The sequence below is a fragment of the Tiliqua scincoides genome, chromosome 2 (assembly GCF_035046505.1).
Source record: "Tiliqua scincoides isolate rTilSci1 chromosome 2, rTilSci1.hap2, whole genome shotgun sequence".
Lineage (NCBI taxonomy): Eukaryota > Metazoa > Chordata > Lepidosauria > Squamata > Scincidae > Tiliqua > Tiliqua scincoides.
This window is the reverse complement of record NC_089822.1, coordinates 161,874,346-161,894,420: the sequence shown is the minus strand read 5'-3', so window position 1 is coordinate 161,894,420 and position 20,075 is coordinate 161,874,346. Positions and strand designations below refer to the sequence as shown.

The window sequence follows — 20,075 nt, the reverse complement described above, 5'->3', positions numbered from 1 at the left end:
TACTTATTTGTCATTTGCAATTTCAAGTCATACAAAAAAAGGAAAATAATCATTGAGGACATTAGACAACTAACAGCCCAATCCTGAGCTGCCCATTCCTCCAGGACTGCCGCAGCGCCGAAACAGCTGCTGCCAGCGGCTCCTCAGGAGAAGGAGCCTTTGGTCTGCTGTAGAATCAAAAGCCACGGTGCTCAGCCATACACAGAGGATTCGGTGGAGCTGAGCTCCACTGATCGCGCCTGCCTCCTGCCCTGCTCCCTCCCCCCACCCAGAATGACTCCTCCTCACCTCCCCCTCATGCACCCACCTACCTCTCTGCCACCCTGTGATCCACATGACTGCTGAGCAGTGGAGCACTGGTGTTTCACTGGCACTAGGTCAGCGCTGGTTGGCTTTGGGCTAGCTCCAGCACTGGGCCGGTGCTGAGGGCTAGACGTGCCTTATGGCACGTTTACAACACTCAGCGCTGGCAAAGAACTAGCGGTAAGAGATCATGATTGGGCTCTGAGGCTGCAATCCTATCCACACTTATCTGAGAATAAGTCCCATTGACTATAATGAGACTTACTTCTGAGTAGACATGCCTAGGATTGGGCTCTGAGGCTGCAATTCTATACGCATTTATCTGAGAACAAGCCCCATTGGATATTGTGGGATTTACTTCCATGTAAACATGAACAAGATTGTGCTGTAATGCATGCACCCTGGATTCAAGTAGTCTATCACAAGCAAAGAAAACAACAAAATCAATACATTTGCTACACACTAGTGCCCTTTCTGTAAGGAGAAGGAAAACACATGCAGATAGGCAGTCTTCTGTTTCCAAGGAAATTATATCTCATTCTAGTTTCGATTCAACTTGTTAGGTTTTCACCTGTTTCGCCTAACACACGCTAATAACAGGTGGAATAAAACCGCATTCAACAAAGGAATTATGATGAACAATAAAGCAATACGAATCCTACATGTTTTATCATGCACAGGCAGCAATGATTAGAGTCTGACAAGCAGACAAGGAAGACTCGTCTACTCCTAATTGCTTTGCAGACAGGAACAGACTTGATTCTTATTGGCTGGGGACACTACAATGATGCCACGATGTATACCCTTCAATTTTTTTTCCTGTACAAGTAAATGATTGTCATTCGTTCCTATGGGGGGGAAAAATCATGACACTATGCAGGATATTGCGTGCATGCTACAGGGATTCTAACAACAATAACTGCTTCCTATTAACGTCATTAGTCTTCCTATAGCGTGCAGGCAATAGCCTGCACATTGCATCTTCTGTTTAAGCAAGTGAAAGCAACTTAAGGGCAGAAACTCCTGTGCTGCCCTCTCACCAATTGAAAAACAAAGGAAATGGGCAGGGGGGCACACAAGGGGGTTGCCCGTAGCCATGGATAAGACCCCCATACCTCCATGCATGCAATACCTTTGTTATTTTGTCATCAAAATGGCAGCATGGGTGTTTCTTTCTTTAGCTTGCTTAAACAGAAGACATGATGTGCAGGCTACTGCCTGCACACTACTGGGAGACTAACAACGTGATGTTGTTAGTCCCCCTCTAGTGTGCAGGCCAATTGCCTGCATGTCGTGTCTTCTGCTTAACAAGGCTTAAGTATCTATAATGGTGACACAGATGGAAGAAGTTGGGAAAGTGCCACTTCTCATACCCCAGCACAGTTAAGATGAGAAAACTTGCTCCTACTGAAATCTTACCTCCTATGCAACTATTAATAGCACAGGAATGTTGTTCCATATTATATCAGGAAGCTACATATAATTTAATACAGCTATAGTTCTAAATATCTTCTGAGCTTAAGGGATGGGAAGGTAGCTAAGTGCCAGCTAGTGAGTTACTGCCAGTAAGAACATGTAAAAAAAAATGGGATTATCGTTGAAACTAATAGCATTGTTTACCAGAGCTTGAAGCATGCCATCTATTACAATAGTCCCCTCAATAGTCTGAAAGGAAGATTTAGATAATGTTGAAAGGGTCCAGTCCAGGAAGTCTGCCATTCTTTTTTGTTTGACATCAGGGCGGGTAATAAACCTGTCACAGAAAAACACACTGCAAGTTACCTATTCAGGGTAATTCAGTTGGTAAGTCATTTTTCCTGTTAGTCAAACTGGTTTTTGTTCCTAGAGGCAATTGTCCAATGGATGCTTTCCGACATATTTTGGTTGGGAACATTCCAACTGTCGGCTCTTTAACCCTATCTTTTTCTGAAAAAGGTCATAACCCCAAAATTAATTTACAATCACAGTTTACATCACAGTATATGGATCACATTCACAGTATATGGAAATGGGGGAGGGGAAAAACACACTTAAACAGCATAATCACTATTGGGAAATTGTAAAACAAAAACTAACATTTCCTGTCTTCCAACAGCACAGCACTTATAGACAAGGAATAATAGGAAAGCAGGGAATACAGTACATTATCTGAAAAGCTAGTAGTAAATTAGGAAGAAAGTGCTTAATTAGGAGTTGCTGAGGAAATCATTGAATCACCAGAAGGGTAAAAGATTGTAGACTGATCCCAGAAGCAAAGGATACCTTTCTTTGCTTTTTTGGGCAACCATTACTTGAAAAGTACAGGTTTCTCTCATTCTTATCATGATTTTTATTAATACTGTAAGCTTTTAAATGTCAGCATGCACAATAAGTGAAAGGGTCACCAGAATTTTGTTTTGTACCTTGGCCCAGTGTTGTGTCCTCAAAATCCAATACAAAACTCTAGTTTAGTGTTTCTCAAACTATGGGTCGGGACACACTAGGTGGGTTGCAAGCAAATTTCAGGTGGGTCCCCATTCATTTCAATAATTTATTTTTAATTTATTAGACTTGATGCTACCATGGGATGTGTGCATTTGGGGAAATGTTACAGACCTGTACTTTTAACAAGCTACTACATATATACTTTTAACAATGATAGTAAATGGGACTTACTCCTGGGTAAGTGTGGGAAGGATTGCAATTTAGGATTGTAAAATTTTTTCCTTCTTGTTGATGTCACTTCCAGTCATGACATCACTTCCAGCGGGTCCTGACAGATTCTCATTCTAAAAAGTGGGTCCTAGTGCTAAATGTGTGAGAACCACTGCTCTAGTTGGTTTGTACAGTTGAGTCCCTACAACTTCCACTAGATGTCAGTAGAAAGTAAGATTTAACTTATTCTAGTACTCTGGTGAATTACTATAATACATATGTATTTATTTTATTACACTGATATCCCACCCTTTCTCCAAGGAACTCGGCAGCATACACAATTTTATCCTAACAACAACCTGTGTGGTAAGTCAGAATATGGGTAGGTCACCCAATGCACGTCATGATCGAGGGAACTTTCAAGGTCTACCCAGTTCAGATATTCTGTGAATTCTGATGATTTATTTGCTATAAAAGATGCAAACTCTTAGTACATCTTCAATTCACAACATCTTTCTTCACAGCATCTTCTCCATTGGTTATTTGCTGATGAGCATCTTGCAAGTAGCCAGCAGACAATGAACACCGGCTGGGTGTCACCAGGGAAGATCACATACAGGGTGGGAAGGAGGTGGGGGAGTGGGCAGAACAGTGCAGCAACAGGGGTAGAGAGAAGGCCAAACTGGAACTGGGAAGGAGATGGGGTTCAGTGGCAGCAGTATCTGCTGAATCCATTCCCCCTTCGTGGGCTTGCTCCATCTTCACAGTCCATGCAGTCTTGCACCACTCATATCGCTGGCACAGGTCATCCACATCAAACCACCAAGCTGACAGGGGCTTACCCCGGGGCAAGGGAACAAATGTTCCCTTGCTGCAAGGAGGCCTCCAGAGGCCCAAATTTCACTATGGGATGCAGCAGATGCCACATTGGTAGCTTAGGCTGTAAGGAACCTTTATACCTTCACTTATCAACTGTTGCTTCATTTCATGTGACTGGACTGTTTAAAAAAATGAGTCCCATAAAACTACAGCATGGAGCAGAAATTTGTTCTTAAGACTGCAACAATCCTTCACACAAACAAGAACTTTCTTCAAATGGCTCATCGTATCACCATGATATCAAAAAACCCTAAATTTATATGCATACTAATCCCAGGAGGCAATTCTATATATACTTGCAGGAGAGTAAGTCCTGTTAGAGAGTAACTAACAGCCTGATCTTGAGCTGCCTGGAGCGTGCGGCTGCCACAGCATCTAATGCATCCCAGGCAATCACTATCACCTCTTCAAGAGAAGAAGATTTTTTACACCACCAATCATCTTTCCACAACTAGGCAGTCCAAGCAACCACCAGGCAGCAGAATGCGGGCCCAGCACTGGAGCTGGCTGAGCCTGGGCTCTTGCGCTAGTTCCCGCGCTGGGCCCACAGTAAGGGCTCGCAAATGAGCCGGTGTGCACTGTTCAAGATTGGGCCCTAACAGGGGCTTACCTCTAAGCAGATGTGTCTAGTATTACACTGTTAAACTATTACACATAATGTTCAAACACTAGATACATGCTTGATCAATATCAAGAGAAATGACTTACTTTGAGACCAAGACAGCAGCTGCATCTCGAGCCTTGTCACTTACAACCAGATAAGACTAAAAACAACGCAGGGAAAAACAGTTAGAAGAGGTTGTCACATTCAAACTTAATACACACTCAAGGCTTGTATGAAGGCTTGTATGAAGACAGGGTTGAGCAGTGAGGTGGCTAAGTTTGCAGACGACACCAAACTTTTCCGAGTGGTGAAGACAAGAAGTGATTGTGAGGAGCTCCAGAAGGATCTCTCCAAGGTGGCAGAATGGGCAGCAAAATGGCAGATGCGTTTCAATGTAAGTAAATGTAAAGTAATGCACATTTGGGCAAAAAATCAAAACTTCGCATATAGGCTAATGGGTTCTGAGCTGTCTGTGACAGTTCGTCAAACTGTTTTGGTCCTAAGACGTAAGTTCCAATGATTTCAATAAGACTTACTCCAAGGCAAGTAAGAATAGGTTTCCAGTCTAAAGCAGGGGTGCCCAAAACCCGGCCCTGGGGCCACTTGTGGCCCTCAAGGACTCCCAATCCGGCCTGCAGGGAGCCCCCATTCTCCAATGAGCCTCTGGCCCTCCGGAGACTTGCTGGAGCCTGCGCTGACCTGATGCAACTGTTCTCAGCGTGACAGCCAACTGTTCGACAACTCGTGTGAGCTGTGGGATGAGGGCTTCCTCCACTGCTTGCTGTTTCATGACTGTGATGCAGCAGTGGCAGCAAAGGAAACGCCGGCTTTGCTTTGTGCAAGGCTGTTTATAGGCCTTGAGTTATTGCAAGATCTCATTCGTATAAGTTCCATCTCTAATATATTCATTTATGTAAAATTTTTTTTCCAGGCCCCCGACATAGTGTCAGAGAGATGATGTGGCACTCCTGCCAAAAAGTCTAAAGCATGGACAACCAGGGCCAGGTCTGAGCAAGTCACAAATAGATCAGCTCGTTAATCATTGTGAAATCATGTCTTTGAAAAAGGTTTGAATATTTCATCAAATAGTTTGATTCTTACTAAGGACCAAAAGAGAAGATTTGGAAGCCTTTATAAGGTAAGAAATTATACTAACAACAAAGGAACATTGCTAGTTAAAATTCAGTGTTATAAGGAGGACGGGGTAAGATCTCTCCAGAAATAAGCACAGCAGTTTATGCATTTCCTATACTGCTTTCTATTACATTGCCAGTGGAGGATAATATCAGCAGTCCTTCAAGAACTGACTTGAGAGAAAATATTGTTAAATATGAAACTCAAGGCTGAAGAAAAATTAAGTATAAGAAAAGCATAAAGGGAAGTTCCTGGTAATTACAACCTATTAAATAACTAATAAATATCTTGGCTTGATCATGAACTGTTGTTTAAACCAGATGGGTCTTGCCAGATTTGGATGTCACAACAAAGCCCATCTTGTCCAAAGCAAGCACTTGAAGTAGACAACTTCCTTTTGCCATGTAAAATTTCAAGATTTGCAAAAGTTGCATTAAGCCATGATTAAACCATAGTTTTGCATGATGTCTGAATTGGGTAGGTGCTTAAAGTATAAACAGAATTGTATTAACATTGTTTTATAGCCTTTTTCATTTACACAGTACTTTACAATGCTTATCTTCTTGTGATGTGGGCTACTAGAGTTCATATTTTACATGAGATACTCAGACTGTATGAGATACTCAAATTAGGAAACAGTCTTAACAAAAAACATCCTAGTATAGCGGATCCCAAACTTTTCAGTGTCACAGCCCACCTTTGCAGTGGGTCACAACACTTGTGGTAGTGCCAAAGGCAGCTTCCAGAGGGTTCCTCCGGGTTACATCAGGCTACAGACCCACTCTTTCGGCCTCTGTGGGTCTCAGAATGGCCTGTAGAAGCCTCAGGAAACTACTTCCAGTTTTCAGAATGGCTTCAGAAAAATCATAAGTGGTTTCTGGAGGCTTCTGCAGGCCATTCTGAGGCCCACAGAGGCCAATATGATTTGCAGCCAAGAGCAACCTGGAGAAGCCCTTCAGAGGTTCCCGGCAAGTCATTCAGCTTCCAGAATGGATCCTATTTGGAGCCATTCAGGAGCACGGGTAGGTAGAAGGGTCCAACCTGCACTCCACAGTTTGGGAACTCCTGCCCTAGTTCATGGCTAAGACATTTTTGCCTAACACTGCGTATATGCAACAGGGATCAAATGTGTACACCTGTGGGTTAGGCAGAAATGGGTCAAACTAGGTCTCATTTAAATTGAGCCTTTAAACTAAGCCCAAGAATCTCAACTGGCAAATTATAAGGACAATATAATAAGATGCATTCCACTTTCACAAGAAAGCTGCAATAGATCTTAATGTAATCAAACACTCACTTTTGCCACCGTGAGAATGCGATCCATTATTGGCACTCGAGTGCCTCCTTCAGTGGAACAGATAGTTCCATCTAACCGTGCCAAATCAAAAGGGATCAGGCATGTTACAGACAACCACAGCAAGAGCAAGTAGCGAGTCTCCCAGGTCTAACAAGACAAAAAAAAATTCAATTTCCTTTATCACAGAAATACAGTTAAAAAATACAGTTTGTGCTCAAACAATCACGTGTGAAAACCATATGCAAAGTCCAGACTACTTTTAAAAAGGACAAAAAGGTTGATGCAAGAAAACGTCAGAACTGTGTTTGGTTCTACCAGAATTCAATTTTTATTGAAGATGAAAGTACCATCTACTTAAATATAATTGAGAAAAGGTTAAGAGACAGTATTTTAATCCTTCACAAGCCTAAGCCCCATCTCCATGGACCCTGTCAAGTCCTAGGTTTCTGCAGACAAACATAAGAATTATGTTACTCAAGAGATTCAGTATGGAAAGTCTTTGCTACTCCCCTGTCTTTTTACCAGTTAACTACTTGCCATTTTCAAACAACAAGTGAGTTAATGGAGAATAAGCCTTCAGTGAAAGAGCTTATATTGCATGCAGATATAATATGCTTGCATAATTGTCTAGGACAGGGGTGTCAAACATAAGGCCCAGGGGCCGGATGCGGCCCGCGGAAGCTTTTGATACGGCCCTTAAGCTTTCAGCTGCCAAGTAGTGCTGAGGTATTACCGCTGAAAGGTTGAAAATTGGGCTCACATGAAAATTGGGCTCTCCCATATCTTGAAATATGATCAATATATTTTCTCTTTTGTTATTTGCAGCTAACAAGTTTCTGAGAAAAAAGTGTTTATTTCTTGTTATGTCCTGTTAAACGACATCACTTCTTGTCTAATGACATCACTTCCAGCCCTCAGCAGGCATCATGAATGCTATGTATAAAATGAGTTTGACACACCTTGTCTAGGAGACAATGTAAGGGAAGTTACACTTGATCAAATGTGTGTTTGAAAATGCAACCCACTGGCCAATGCTCAATAGGCAGTGTGATCTTGAAACCAAAAGCAATTTACTACATATTTTCCATCTATCTGCTTAAACTTTCAGTTACACAGTTCAGCTGTTACTTATTTCTTTTAGATGTGTGAAAGACAAAACTCACCTCATAGTCTTTTGGATTCTGACGCACAAGCATATCTAAAACAGGTTGTAAATCAACTACTTCATGAGGAAATAGTCTCAGAAAAGTTTTATATCCTCGCACCTAGCAAAGCAAAGAATTTCTAATTGATTTTCAATTATAAAATAGTTTGGAACTATTTTGCAAAGTAATAAGAAAAATACAAAAAATACATTATATGCATAAGTTATAAACTTAAATCACAAAATAAGAGAGATCAAACAACATCTGGTTGGCAACAGATTACCGTGGCCCATAGCAAGTCCCACAATTTTAGGGCTCATTCCAAGCTTCTGTGGAGGCAATCAGCAGGGACACCATCACAGCTCACCTCCGCAACACAGCTGTCTGATAGCATGCTGCCTACTCCTCTAAGTGGTAACAGCTAGGTGCTACTATCAGCCCATAAAAGGGGTGGCAGGAAGAAGGGGCAGAAGCAATGAGGAGCCAAGAATGAGAGACAGAAAGAGTCAACAGAACAGACAGAAAGGACGTGAGGGAAGTGGGGTTCAGAGAGAGAGAGAGAGAGAGAGAGAGAGAGAGAGAGAGAGAGAAGACACCATAGCTGGAGAGAAACAGAAGCAGGCAAGTGGGAAAGAAAAGGAGCAGACTGGGAAGGTGCAGAAGAGGACCTGGAGCTAGAGGGATCAGGAAAAGAAGCAAGTTGAGAAGGAGAGACTCCAGTCTAGAGAGAGACAAGTCCCCTACCTGCCCCTGGGGAAGCCTGTGACAGGCCTAAGCTAGATGGTACTATATACTCTTAATATAGTATATACCTTATATATACTAGGGTATATATATATATATATATATCTTTATATACCCTAAGCAGAAGCTTCCAGAGTCCTCCCTTCATGAGGGCGTCCAAACATCTACCATCAAAGGGAGAAGAAAGTTCAAGGGACTAGTCCATCTTGCCAGTTGGAACTTAAGATTCTCCCCTGCAGGCTTTCCTGACCATCCCGGGGATGCAGAGCTTCCACATAAGCCACAGGCACCAGGAATAACCATGTAGGGGGAAATGGCAATTTAAAGGTAAAGTAACCAAGTATTTACATTTTCCAGCTGTGACCTTCTTCTAAGTTGGGTTAAAAAGATAGACTGCATTGGTGAGCCTTTTGCCCGTGTTGTGGGGGAGAAGTTATGTCATTTCCACAACCTGAAGATGTGGACATGCCCCCTTGTCTCAGGAGGAGCACTTGCCACACTACACCATTACAAAAGTTCATATCTTCAAACACTCTCCTCTATACTAGTTCAGAAAAACATACTTGTTGGCAACCTTCAGTTTCGAAAGACTATGGTATCGCGCTCTGAATGGTGGTTCTGGAACAGCGTCTAGTGTGGCTGAAAAGGCTGATTCGGGAGTGACAATCCCTTCCACACCGGGAGCAAGTGCAGTCTGTCCCTGGTCTGTCTCCCTGGCTATGGGCCTTCCTTCTTTGCCTCTTAGCCTCAGACTGTTGGCAAAGTGTCTCTTCAAACTGGGAAAGGCCATGCTCCACAGCCTGCCTCCAAGCGGGTCGCTCAGAGGCCAGGGTTTCCCACCTGTTGCGGTCCATTCCTAAGGCCTTCAGATCCCTCTTGCAGATGTCCTTGTATTGCAGCTGTGGTCTACCTGTAGGGTGCTTTCCTTGCACGAGTTCTCCATAAAGGAGATCCTTTGAGATCCGGCCACATTAAAAGCAATACTTTTAATTACGTTTAATACTCCACATTAAAAGCAATACTTATTACTTGACAAGAAAAAACAAATGTATAGTTATGGCACAGTTTTAGTGATAACTAGGCCTAGTATACCATATGTTAACACTTTTGGAGATTGTTTCAATTATATTATTAAGCTGCAATCTGATGTGCGTTTACTTGAAAGGAAGCCTCATTGAATTAGGATAGGGTTTCTTTCTGAGTGAGCATTCATAATATTGGGCTTTTAGTCAGCAAGATCTTCATATGACAGTTTATATTTTGAGAAATATTGCATGATAGGTCACTTGAAGTATGCAAAATATTTCTTTGATGAAACAATAACCATTAAGTATTAACTCTTAATTCCTTTTCTGATTTCTTATGGTATGGTCAAAGTTATCAGCTTTTATCTCCATGCTTTGATATTTTCTGTCAAGTAATAAGCAATCTCAGACTGCAGCTGGATGTTCACCTGAGGAAAACACAGATATGATCCTATATACAAAAAACTAAGATAGCTTAGGCCAGAACCATTCTCCCCAAATTCTATTTTTCTAAGTGCAGGAAATGTTTTGCATGAACATGAATTCACTAAGTGAGCCCCCACTTCCATACAGGCTTCTTGCACCCAAAATAGTTCATATAACCCTCTTATACAACATTTTAGTACGTATCATTTTACATATGCATATCATTTCACATATTGAAGATGTTATAATTCATTTCTACCTTTGAAATGATGTAAAGGAACTGAAAGGACAGGTGGACTAGAGATGGAGGAGATGCCTCATTTCGGATAATATCTAGTAGTAAAGTCAGCATCGATTCTAGAGGACGTATGGGCAAAGAACAAAACGAATGATTAATCTGCAAACTTGCACTGCATGAACAGTTTCATTCTGCAAATAAAACAGGACCAGAATGAATTTAACATATGTATGTTCACCTCAAAACTGACTTATGAGAGTTAACTTTGAAAGTAAGACTCTGGAAGCTGGATTTGCAACAAAACAGAGAAGTGTACAGTCCTTTAAGTGGCTGCAGCACACATCTTAAATGGAAAATGTAACAATGAAACACCCAAAGAGCATATTTGTATGCTCTTTAGTACATGCCATGGTAAGTACATGCCACAGACTAGATCTTCAGGTTAAGAGAGTTCAATTGCTCTCTAGTTCTTTGTGACACTTTCACAAGACTGCTGCAAAGTGGACAATTAGCCTCCCTATGGAAAATATGGATGGTCATTGTAACGTATTCCTACTGCAATATTCATTATGACTCGTTTTAGGCCAAATGTATTTACAATATCCTTTAATCCAACCATACTAACTCATGATGGAAAGAACAGCACAATAAAAGAAAATATGACAGAACAATTTTGTCATTTGTAATGTTCAGTTAGCATGAGACCAGCAGAGGTAGAGAATTAACCACAGATCTCAGTCAAGGAAAACATTATCCCAGTCAGGGGTGGGCAAACCCTGGCCCGGGGGCCATCTGTAGCCTGCAGGGAGCCCCCAGTCTCCAATACGCCTCTGGCCCATCAGAAAGTGTTGGAGCCTGTGCTGTTCTGTGACTTCTGGTTGCAACATCCGTAATTGTCCCAAGTGCATCAGTTCATGTCTCCATGTGCTTTCTGGTTTTTCCTTGGCATTATTTTAACTCATTCACCCCCATTACCTCTGAACAACTTGTATCCCCACGTGTTTCTGGCTTGGTCTTTATTTTTTCACTGTGCAAGAGGTGTGTGGCAAACAGTTCATAGTTCCCATGTGTTTCTATGTACATTCCTGTATTATATTTCTTATGGGTATTATAAATAAGCTCATTCATTTAAGTTCAGTCTCTAGTGTATTCATTTATGTAAATTTATTCAAATTTGAAATGTAAATTAAATTTTTTCCTGGCTCCTGATACAGTGTCAGAGCAATGATGTGGCCCTCCTGCCAAAATGTTTGCCCATTCCTTATCCCAGTGTACTTATTTTTTCCATTTTGGTCCCAGTAGGTTTAATACACTGAACAAGGACTAGTCAATTGATGGACTGCAGGCTGCCTCCAGACTTTGGTTTTTCTGGGGCCCCACCCCCATATTCCTGAACAAATCACATGTGAGGTGCAACAACAGTTTTCACCTAACAGGAGTTCCTTCAGTGCTTTCAATCCAGCAGTCAATTCCCTATTTGGAAAATAAGAGACCACCAGGATCTCTCTACACCAGTGACACAAACTGGAAGTGGGTTGCGATTGCAGCAAGGAGCTGTTCAGAGCAGCAGGGAGGACTGCAGAGGGGGCTGCAGGGGCCCCTACACCCTTCAGATGGCCGGCGATATTCCCAAGTACTTTAAAAAATCCCTTTTGGTGGCGCAATTGCTGAGGTCATGCCATCATTGCTGCAGCCACTCCCCTTAAGGGGGAATGTGGTGGTTCCAGTTTCCAACATCCAAGATGGGAACCACAGGTCTACACCATTACATAACACTTTGGGGTGAGTTTTCCAGGTTACATACACTGCTTCCCATTTTTTCCAAGGATCTTTCCCTGTCATATATTGCAGCTGAATGTGTGTAAATTTTTCCTAGCAAAGTTGCCAGGAAAGGGGGATGCCATTGTATTCCGGGGTCAACTGAGCAGCTTGGCTAGGAAGAATCTGGTTGCACATTCCTGAGGTTGGCCATTCCTATAATTAACATGCAGAAAAAAGCTTCTTCAACCATCCTAAAGTTTGGCACAATATTCTGTAAGAAAGCATAACTAAACTTACCTAAATGCGCATCCAACAGGTGAGGTTGTTCCTGGTATTTGTTCATTATAACTAAAAGAACGTTCAATGGAAATATAATTATGATTTAAAATATTTGTATACCACTTTTCAACAAATGAAGAGTTTTCAAAGTAACTTACATAGCAAAGGAATAAGAAAATTGTTTCCTGTCCAAAAAGAGCTCACAAACTTTTTGAGTTTTTTTTTTAAAAAGAGACAAGAAAGAGATTAACAAAAAGCCACTGAAAGGGATGCTATGCCACTATGAAAAGGGACAGCTACTCCTTCTTTGCTAAATATAAAATAGTCACCATTTAAAAGGCAGCTTGTACTCAATCAACTTGTACAAGGGGCAAGATTTCTAATATTTTACAGAAAAGTTATGACTCAACAATATTAGATATAATTGGACTACTATATCACTCTGGCTAAATGTCAATGTTAAAAACTAACGGGTTACAGTAAAACAATACAGAAAACAACAGTTGCTTAAAGCACTACTGCACTATTCATGCCACCTACGCTTTCAATAATATGACTTGTGATTTTCTATAAGATGTATATATAAATAAGTTGAACCGGAACTTCTTCTGTCTTGTACCTTAGGAAAAAATAATACATTCACAGCAAAATCCTCTTTTCCATCATTATGGTAAATAATTATTTTTTCATCATTATGCTTGCTTATCATTTCACTAGGGTGCCCCAATATTGGTAAAATTATCAGTCAATTTTTACAACTCAACTGCAGTACAGATGTTTGAAGACTAGAGGTCAGGCAGGATAGGAAAGGATCTTTAAGTTGACACTTGCTCAAAAAAACAAAGAAATTATCTTTGCCTCTCCTCCATCTCCCAATGCTGCTGTGGTATGAGGACTGCACATGTATCCTGTCCTTGATTTCAGATCCTGGTCAGTTAACCCCAAACAAATAATGGTAGGTGGGCAGTGATAAACCAATTATAATTAATTTGGATCGGGAACGCAGTGCACAGGCTGCCAAGACCACACACTCCCTTCTCCCTATTTTCTTACTTTCTCTGTTCATACACCATCAATATTGTGTATTCTTTTATCAACGTCACCCTCCTGATGAGGTCTAAAAACATTCCTTTTTCAACAAGCCTTCTGATTTCAGCAAGGTGGTTTTAGTGCTTGACATCTGATGGTTTTATTGGTGGCTTTCATTATTTATTATCATATTTTATGTGCTCTTGGTTTTTTATTCCTGTGACTTATTTCTGCAGATTGTTTTTTAAATATTTGTATTGTATATTATATATTTTGAATTATACAGTTTATTTATATTGCATGGTGCCCTTTCTGGAGAAAAGTAGGTTTCAAATCAAATTAAGAAATAAATGATCAATATTCCTCTGGGGGGGGGGGAAAGTGATTTACTTCTGAAAGTAATTCGCTATACATGTTCAAAAATGTTTGAAAATACAACATTTACAGAAGGTCTCAGCTGCAACCTTGCCTTTGACAAATGTCAAGGAACTAATTGCTCAAAGACTAACATACCTAATATTGATGAATATGAAACAACAATAACAACACATTTGCAGAAAGTCTAGATCTTGCTGACAGATATTTAAGAATGTATAACAGTAATAAAAAAATCAACACATTTGAATTTTAGAAAGTAATTAATTTTCAGTATCTTAAAATAAGAAAAGCACTATATTCCACATACTGCAGGTGGAAGCACAGGACTGACAGGTACCGGTATGACTAAGGCCTGAGAGCCCAATCCTGAGCTTGGCGCTCTGGCTTTCCGCTGGAGCGCACTGACGCAAACGTGCCGTAAGGCACATCTGCAAGGCTTCCCGCCGGGCCAGCACTGGGCTAGCGCCAGGTGGGCGCCTGTCCTCTGCTGCTCAGCAGTCTCATGGACCGCCAAGCTGTGGCGCGGTAAGCAGGAGCCGGGAGGGGGCGGGGAGGAGGCGTGCCAGAAGAGGGAAGGCAGGAGGCGGGTCCAGTGGAGCTCAGCTTCACCAGATCCTGTCCGCTCGTCCAGGGCTTGACGCCCTACATGAACACCTTTACTTGAGTAAAGTGAGTAACCCCATTGCGGGGCTGCTTCCCTTACCCAGGGGAAGGGGACGAAAGTCCCCTTCTCCAGAGGCGCCGCTTGCGGCAGGCTGAGGCGCACAGGATGCGGTGGCAGCCGTTGTTGGTACCGCTGCAGCTGCACACCCCGGGTAGCTCAGGATTGGGCTGCCCATGAGTTCATAAATGAAGTTATATTTGAAGCAGGGCCTTCTTGGCTGACACTCTTATCAGCAATACATACAAAATCTCATACCTAAAAATTATACCTGTAAATTTTTGAATTGCGGTTTCTCGCATTATCATGTTCTCATGCAGTAATATAAGGTTGTTAATCAACTCCCGTATTTCTTTACTCTCTGTAAAACTCTCAAGTACACTTCCCCTGGCAATGACATCAGGCTCCAAGCCCCTGTTGTCATCTTGGTCAATCCCATCACCATTCATCTCATTTAAAACCATCTCCAGCTCCAACAATAAAGTTCTTCTCTGTAAAATAAAGCACAGCAAATCAGAAAAGATCACTATAGGTCAGTGTTTCTCAGCATTTGTCCTCCACCATACTACTTCACATGGTCCACCTATTTGAAGTACCACTGGAAGAAATATTCCAAAGCTAAGCATTTTTTGCAGGAGGTCTGGTCTAGAGGGTAGAGCCTCCGTTAGCCCAAAGATAACATCAGAAGGTCGCCAGTTCGAGGATGCCGGCAGCTCCCTGAATGGCTGAGAATGGCGAGACCTTGAAGCAGCTGACAAGCCCAGCTGAGTGATTCCACCTGCTCTTGGTGTGAGCAAGAAGCATCTTGGCTGCCCTCCATGTGAAAGATGGAGCTGATTGTCAGCCTGCGTGGGAGAACTGGAGGCCAGAAGTGAGACCAAACCAGGAAGATCCATTCTGAAATGTTGTTGGTTCTTGAAAGAGAGAACCTCTATGATGGTAAAAATCTCCTCAAGGGGTTTAGAAATGCCTGCCTATGTAAATCCCTTAAATAAAGTCAGAGGAGTAATCTGATGACCAGAAAGGCAGTATATAAATACCTAGTTATTATTATTATTTATTATATGCAACGTTGAGCAGAAGTGGCTTAAAGCAAAAAATGCTTAGCTTTGGAATTGTGCCTTAAGACAGTGGTCAACATTCCCCCCCCCCATGCGGACCCCTTGGAAGTCCATTTCCATACGTTGTACCCCTTGTATTAGCCCTGCAAGATATTCCAATACCAACCCTGCAATGCATTCTAATACAGATCTGCCCTTTCCCGCCCTTATTCAATTCTTTTTCAAATAACCCTAAAGAACCTGTCAAGTACAAGGCAGGAGGTCTGGTCTAGAGGGCTGAGCCTCCATTTGCCTGAAGAGAACATCCGAAGGTGGCCACGCACCCTGCGACTCTGAGCATGGAAGGATGGAGGCCAGAATGTGCGAGCAGATCAAGAAAGAAACATCTGAATGTTGTGGTTTCTTGAAAGATAGAAACCTTCTTTCAAACTGTAAAAATCCCAAACAAGCCTTGAATAAAGTCTAAGGAGAAATCTGAGGACCAAGAAAGGCAGTATAGAAATACCTGAAATAAATAAATAATAATAAATACCCCTGGAACCACTGCCTTAGGGCACAATCCTAGGCATGTCTACTTAGAAGTAAGTCCCATTATAGCCTCAGTCTACATCCACACTTTTAAAAAGTCTCTCAGTGAGTTGCATTGAATTAAATGCAATTCAATGAGCCTGGCTGGATCAGGCTGGTTCTCAGGTTGCATTCCTATCCACACTTACCTGAGAGTAAGCTCCATTGTCTCTAATGAGACTTACTTCTGAGTAGACCTGCCTAGGCTGGGGATGTAACACATCAGGGCCAGGGGGTGCACTCCTTCTGCAGGAGGACCCCGCCCCACTGCGCTCCCCTCCACCCCCTGCAAGCCTCCCTCCCTCATCAACCCTCCTACTAACCGGTCTCTCCCGCCTCCCCCACAGCCCCCAGCCCGCTCTGACGCCCCCTCCGCCTGCTGGGGCCCCACGGCCTGAGAGGACCAGGAAAATCTGCCCATTACCGTGGCAACCACACTGCTCTTCACCTCCTGCGCAGGCCAGTCCTCTGCACTACGGCTCGCCGCGCGGGACACAAAGGCTCAGGGCGTCACAGCTCCGCGTTCGGGAGGCGGCGAGCGGATGGGGAAGAGGGCGAGGCAGAACGAGCAGGGAACACCCCATTGCGTCACAAGGGATTCCCTCCCCCTCCCGCCGAGTTCTATAGGAAGCGCTGATGCGACCTGGGGCCTGTTGAAAACTAAAGGCAGGGAGAAATCAGCGCCTGCAGAGGAAGGCTGCAACCCTTACCGCACTTTCCTGAGAGTAAGTCCCGTTGAACAAAACAGGACTTACTTCTGAGTAGACCTGGTTAGGATGTATACCACAAAAGAGGACGGGGCACCCCAAAATGTAGGACAGTCAAGAAAATGTAGGACTTGACCAGGCTAACCCAGGACTTCTATGTCCTCCTTTCCTCTGCCCGAACCCTAAACAAGTTACTCCTGGGGGGGAGCACTGCTGCCCAGTCACCACTAAAGCCACACCCCTTGGCATTTCTAACTCAGGCAGCAGCCTCAGTGGGGGGGCCTCTAAAGTGAGAACCACTGAATTAGATGGAACAAACTACAGCCCAAGCCTATGCATGTCTACTCAGAAGTAAGTCCCATTAGAGTCAATGGGGCTTACCTCCCAGGAAAGTGTGGATAGGATTGGGCTGTTAGATGTCACAGTTTCAAATCTAATAATGTAATATCATGTTTAAACTAACCACACAAAATCCATATATGAGCATTTTAAGCATTTATTTGGTCGTGTCCTACATTTTTCTTGGTTGCCCTACATTTTGGGGGGCCTTGTCCTCTTTTGTGGTTATGACATCTGGCCACCCTGGACATGACAAAATAAAGGCTAAAAACACTCGTATATGGATTTCATGTGGTTAATTTAAACACTATATTACTTTCTATTAAAGTTAAAGTTATATTACATATAATTTATATTTAATTTATTAGATATATTATAAGAAGGTGATGCACTGCCTGCAGGGGCTGCTCACAGGGAAAAGGAGGACACAAGTTCTTTTCCAGGACATGAGGTTAAAAAAGAGGACATGACCTGGAAAGAGAGGACATCTGGTTACCCTGCTCAAAGCCCTGGAGTCCTGGGAGGCAGGCTCAGAAGACACAGTACTAGCTGGGTTCTGGAAAACCATGGCCCAGCGATCACAACTAAACCAGGATAACTTTGTTTCCAACATCTGACAGCCCAATCCTAGCCACACTTTCCTGGGAGTAAGCCCCATTGACACTAATGGGACTTACTTCTGAGTAGACATGCATAGGATTGGGCTGTGAGTCTTTCAGGGTATGCTTATAAATGGTGATTAGCAATGGCAGCTAAAAATGGAACTTCCATATGCAAGAGCAGTCTACAGTAGCTTCAAGCAGAAAAAACTGGAGATGACTGTCCCTATCATGGATAATCCCTGCTAACTGGGTAAGAGACACTTTTTCAAGTGTGCTCCTCTTTTATTTAGGGGGGGGGGAGAGAGAGTAACTGGCTCTCCTCACCCCAGCAGTGTCTTTTCTAGTGGCTGCCTACTGGTGTTCTTTTGCATCTTTTTAGATTGTGAGCCCTTTTGGGACAGGGAGCCTTTAGTTATTAGATTTTTATCTGTATACTGCTTTGTGAACTTTTTGTTGAAAAGCGGTATATAAATAATTAATAATAATTAATTAATAATATTAATATCTTGTAAGTTTTCCAAGGACATCTCACTGGCCACTGCTGGAGACAATTAGGCTGGAAAGTAGATGGACTCTTGGCCTTCCAGCAGGGCAATTCTGACATAAGGGTACTTAAGTCCCCTGCAAGGTTAAATGAGTTCCATTTATTCTTCGGCATTTTCAAAGTACAGTAACCATTTGAGTTCTGACAGCTTCTTAATTTATATGAATTGCATATTTATGCGCAAAGTTGTATGATTCAAGACTTGCTTCAAGTTCAGTACAGAAAACATTACTACAAATGATGTGGACAATGTCAATGCTTTATTTGGATTCCATTGTATGATTCAAGACTTGCTTCAAGTTCAGTACAGAAAACACATTACTACAAATGACATGGACAATGTCAATGCTTTATTTGGATTCCATTGTGAGGCACACAGAAAATTAGTGTAGCACAGTAATTCCAGTTCAAATTCTATATAATGAAAGTGAATTTAATAGGACTAAGGTCACATGGCTCCTTTCTATCTTAAAGAAGGATTCCACCAACATTTCACTGAAGTCATAAACAGGAGCAGCACAATCCAGAACATCTGATACCACTTCTGCACTACAACAACAAACCCCTGCTCCTCATGCAGTTTCTTCAAATGCAGGACTTCTGATTTAAAGGGGCCATGAAATTGAACTCCTTTCCCATGGTACCTGTAAATAAAACTGGAAGTCTGCACTTTCATATTTGATGAAACCACATATGTAGCAAGATAAGGAGGTGGATGATCCACTTTCTGTTTGCTTTTAGCCGGTAGAAAGTGATCAACGCAGCTCATGTCCGCAGGAGGCTGGAAGGATGTGGTGGCAGTGACAGACTTAGGGTGAAGGACACTCCAAATCCTCTCATCTCCCCCACAATCTGCCACTGATGCAACCTGCATCACCTCACCTCATGGATGGGCCGTCCCCGGTCACAAAAATGTAGTAGTGATAAACTGAAGTGAGAAAATGTATGATTTCTACACTAACACTTTAAAATTCTACATACCATATTGCATTCCACATCCTATGAAAAGGTTTTATTTGACACCTTAGATTTCATTATATGAATCAAGCCAAACAAGAAAATCCCAATACTTATTTTAATAGATACATGATTTCTTTTTTATGTCAAGATACATACTGGCATTTTCTAGCCAAGCTTGACCGTGTGGATATTAGGATAAAGTGATTCATACTAAAATGCTTCCAACATTTCAATTGCTGTTAATTGCAGCCCTACGGAAGCTGTAGAATATTGGCCTAATTTTTTGCAACATTTGTGAGCTGATTCATGTATTTGTTGACTTTATAGACCCCATGCTGAGCAAGTTGCTGAAGCAAGTCTTAGGATTGGGTTATAAATAGATCATCTAGTTTCCAAACAGTGGTGAAAGTTAACAGGCATATGGTCAGTTATAAAGTACTGCCATACGACTTAGGGCTCAATCCTATCCTGCGCTGGAACAGGCAAGCCAAGAGGCTTGCACTGTATCCAGCACAGGATAGGGGCCAAAAGCAGCTCAGCCAGAGGTAATGGAAAACATTTCTCCTTACCTCCAGGTAAGGACCACTGGCCCTTATGGGTCTCTTCGGACTTGTGCCACCTCTTCAGGTGGAGCAAGTTCAAGGAGAGCAGAGCGACTTGGAACCGCTCTGTTCTCCCCAGGCAACAGGGGTTGGGATCCGGCATAACTGCCAGATCCCAGTCCCACCTCCGACTCCCCACCCGCCCCTGGGGGTGCC

General features: G+C 42.5%; 1 protein-coding gene across 2 annotated transcripts in view; it reads right to left on the bottom strand.

Annotated features, from left to right (window-relative positions):
* TBCD (tubulin folding cofactor D) overlaps nt 1–16,662 on the bottom strand; it is a 166,445-nt gene extending 149,783 nt beyond the window's left edge. Inside the window, exons 1-8 of one of the 2 annotated variants that reach the window (XM_066618583.1) lie at nt 16,590–16,662; nt 14,809–15,028; nt 12,488–12,538; nt 10,451–10,548; nt 8,015–8,116; nt 6,852–6,998; nt 4,525–4,580; nt 1,924–2,056 (exon numbers count right to left, since the gene is read on the bottom strand). In XM_066618583.1, the coding sequence (XP_066474680.1) occupies nt 1,924–2,056; nt 4,525–4,580; nt 6,852–6,998; nt 8,015–8,116; nt 10,451–10,548; nt 12,488–12,538; nt 14,809–15,001 (780 nt within the window). In that variant the 5' untranslated portion in view covers nt 15,002–15,028; nt 16,590–16,662. The remainder of the gene's footprint in view (nt 1–1,923; nt 2,057–4,524; nt 4,581–6,851; nt 6,999–8,014; nt 8,117–10,450; nt 10,549–12,487; nt 12,539–14,808; nt 15,029–16,589) is intronic. The other variant, XM_066618584.1, reaches the window with a different exon arrangement.
* Nucleotides 16,663–20,075: the final 3,413 nt, after the last annotated feature.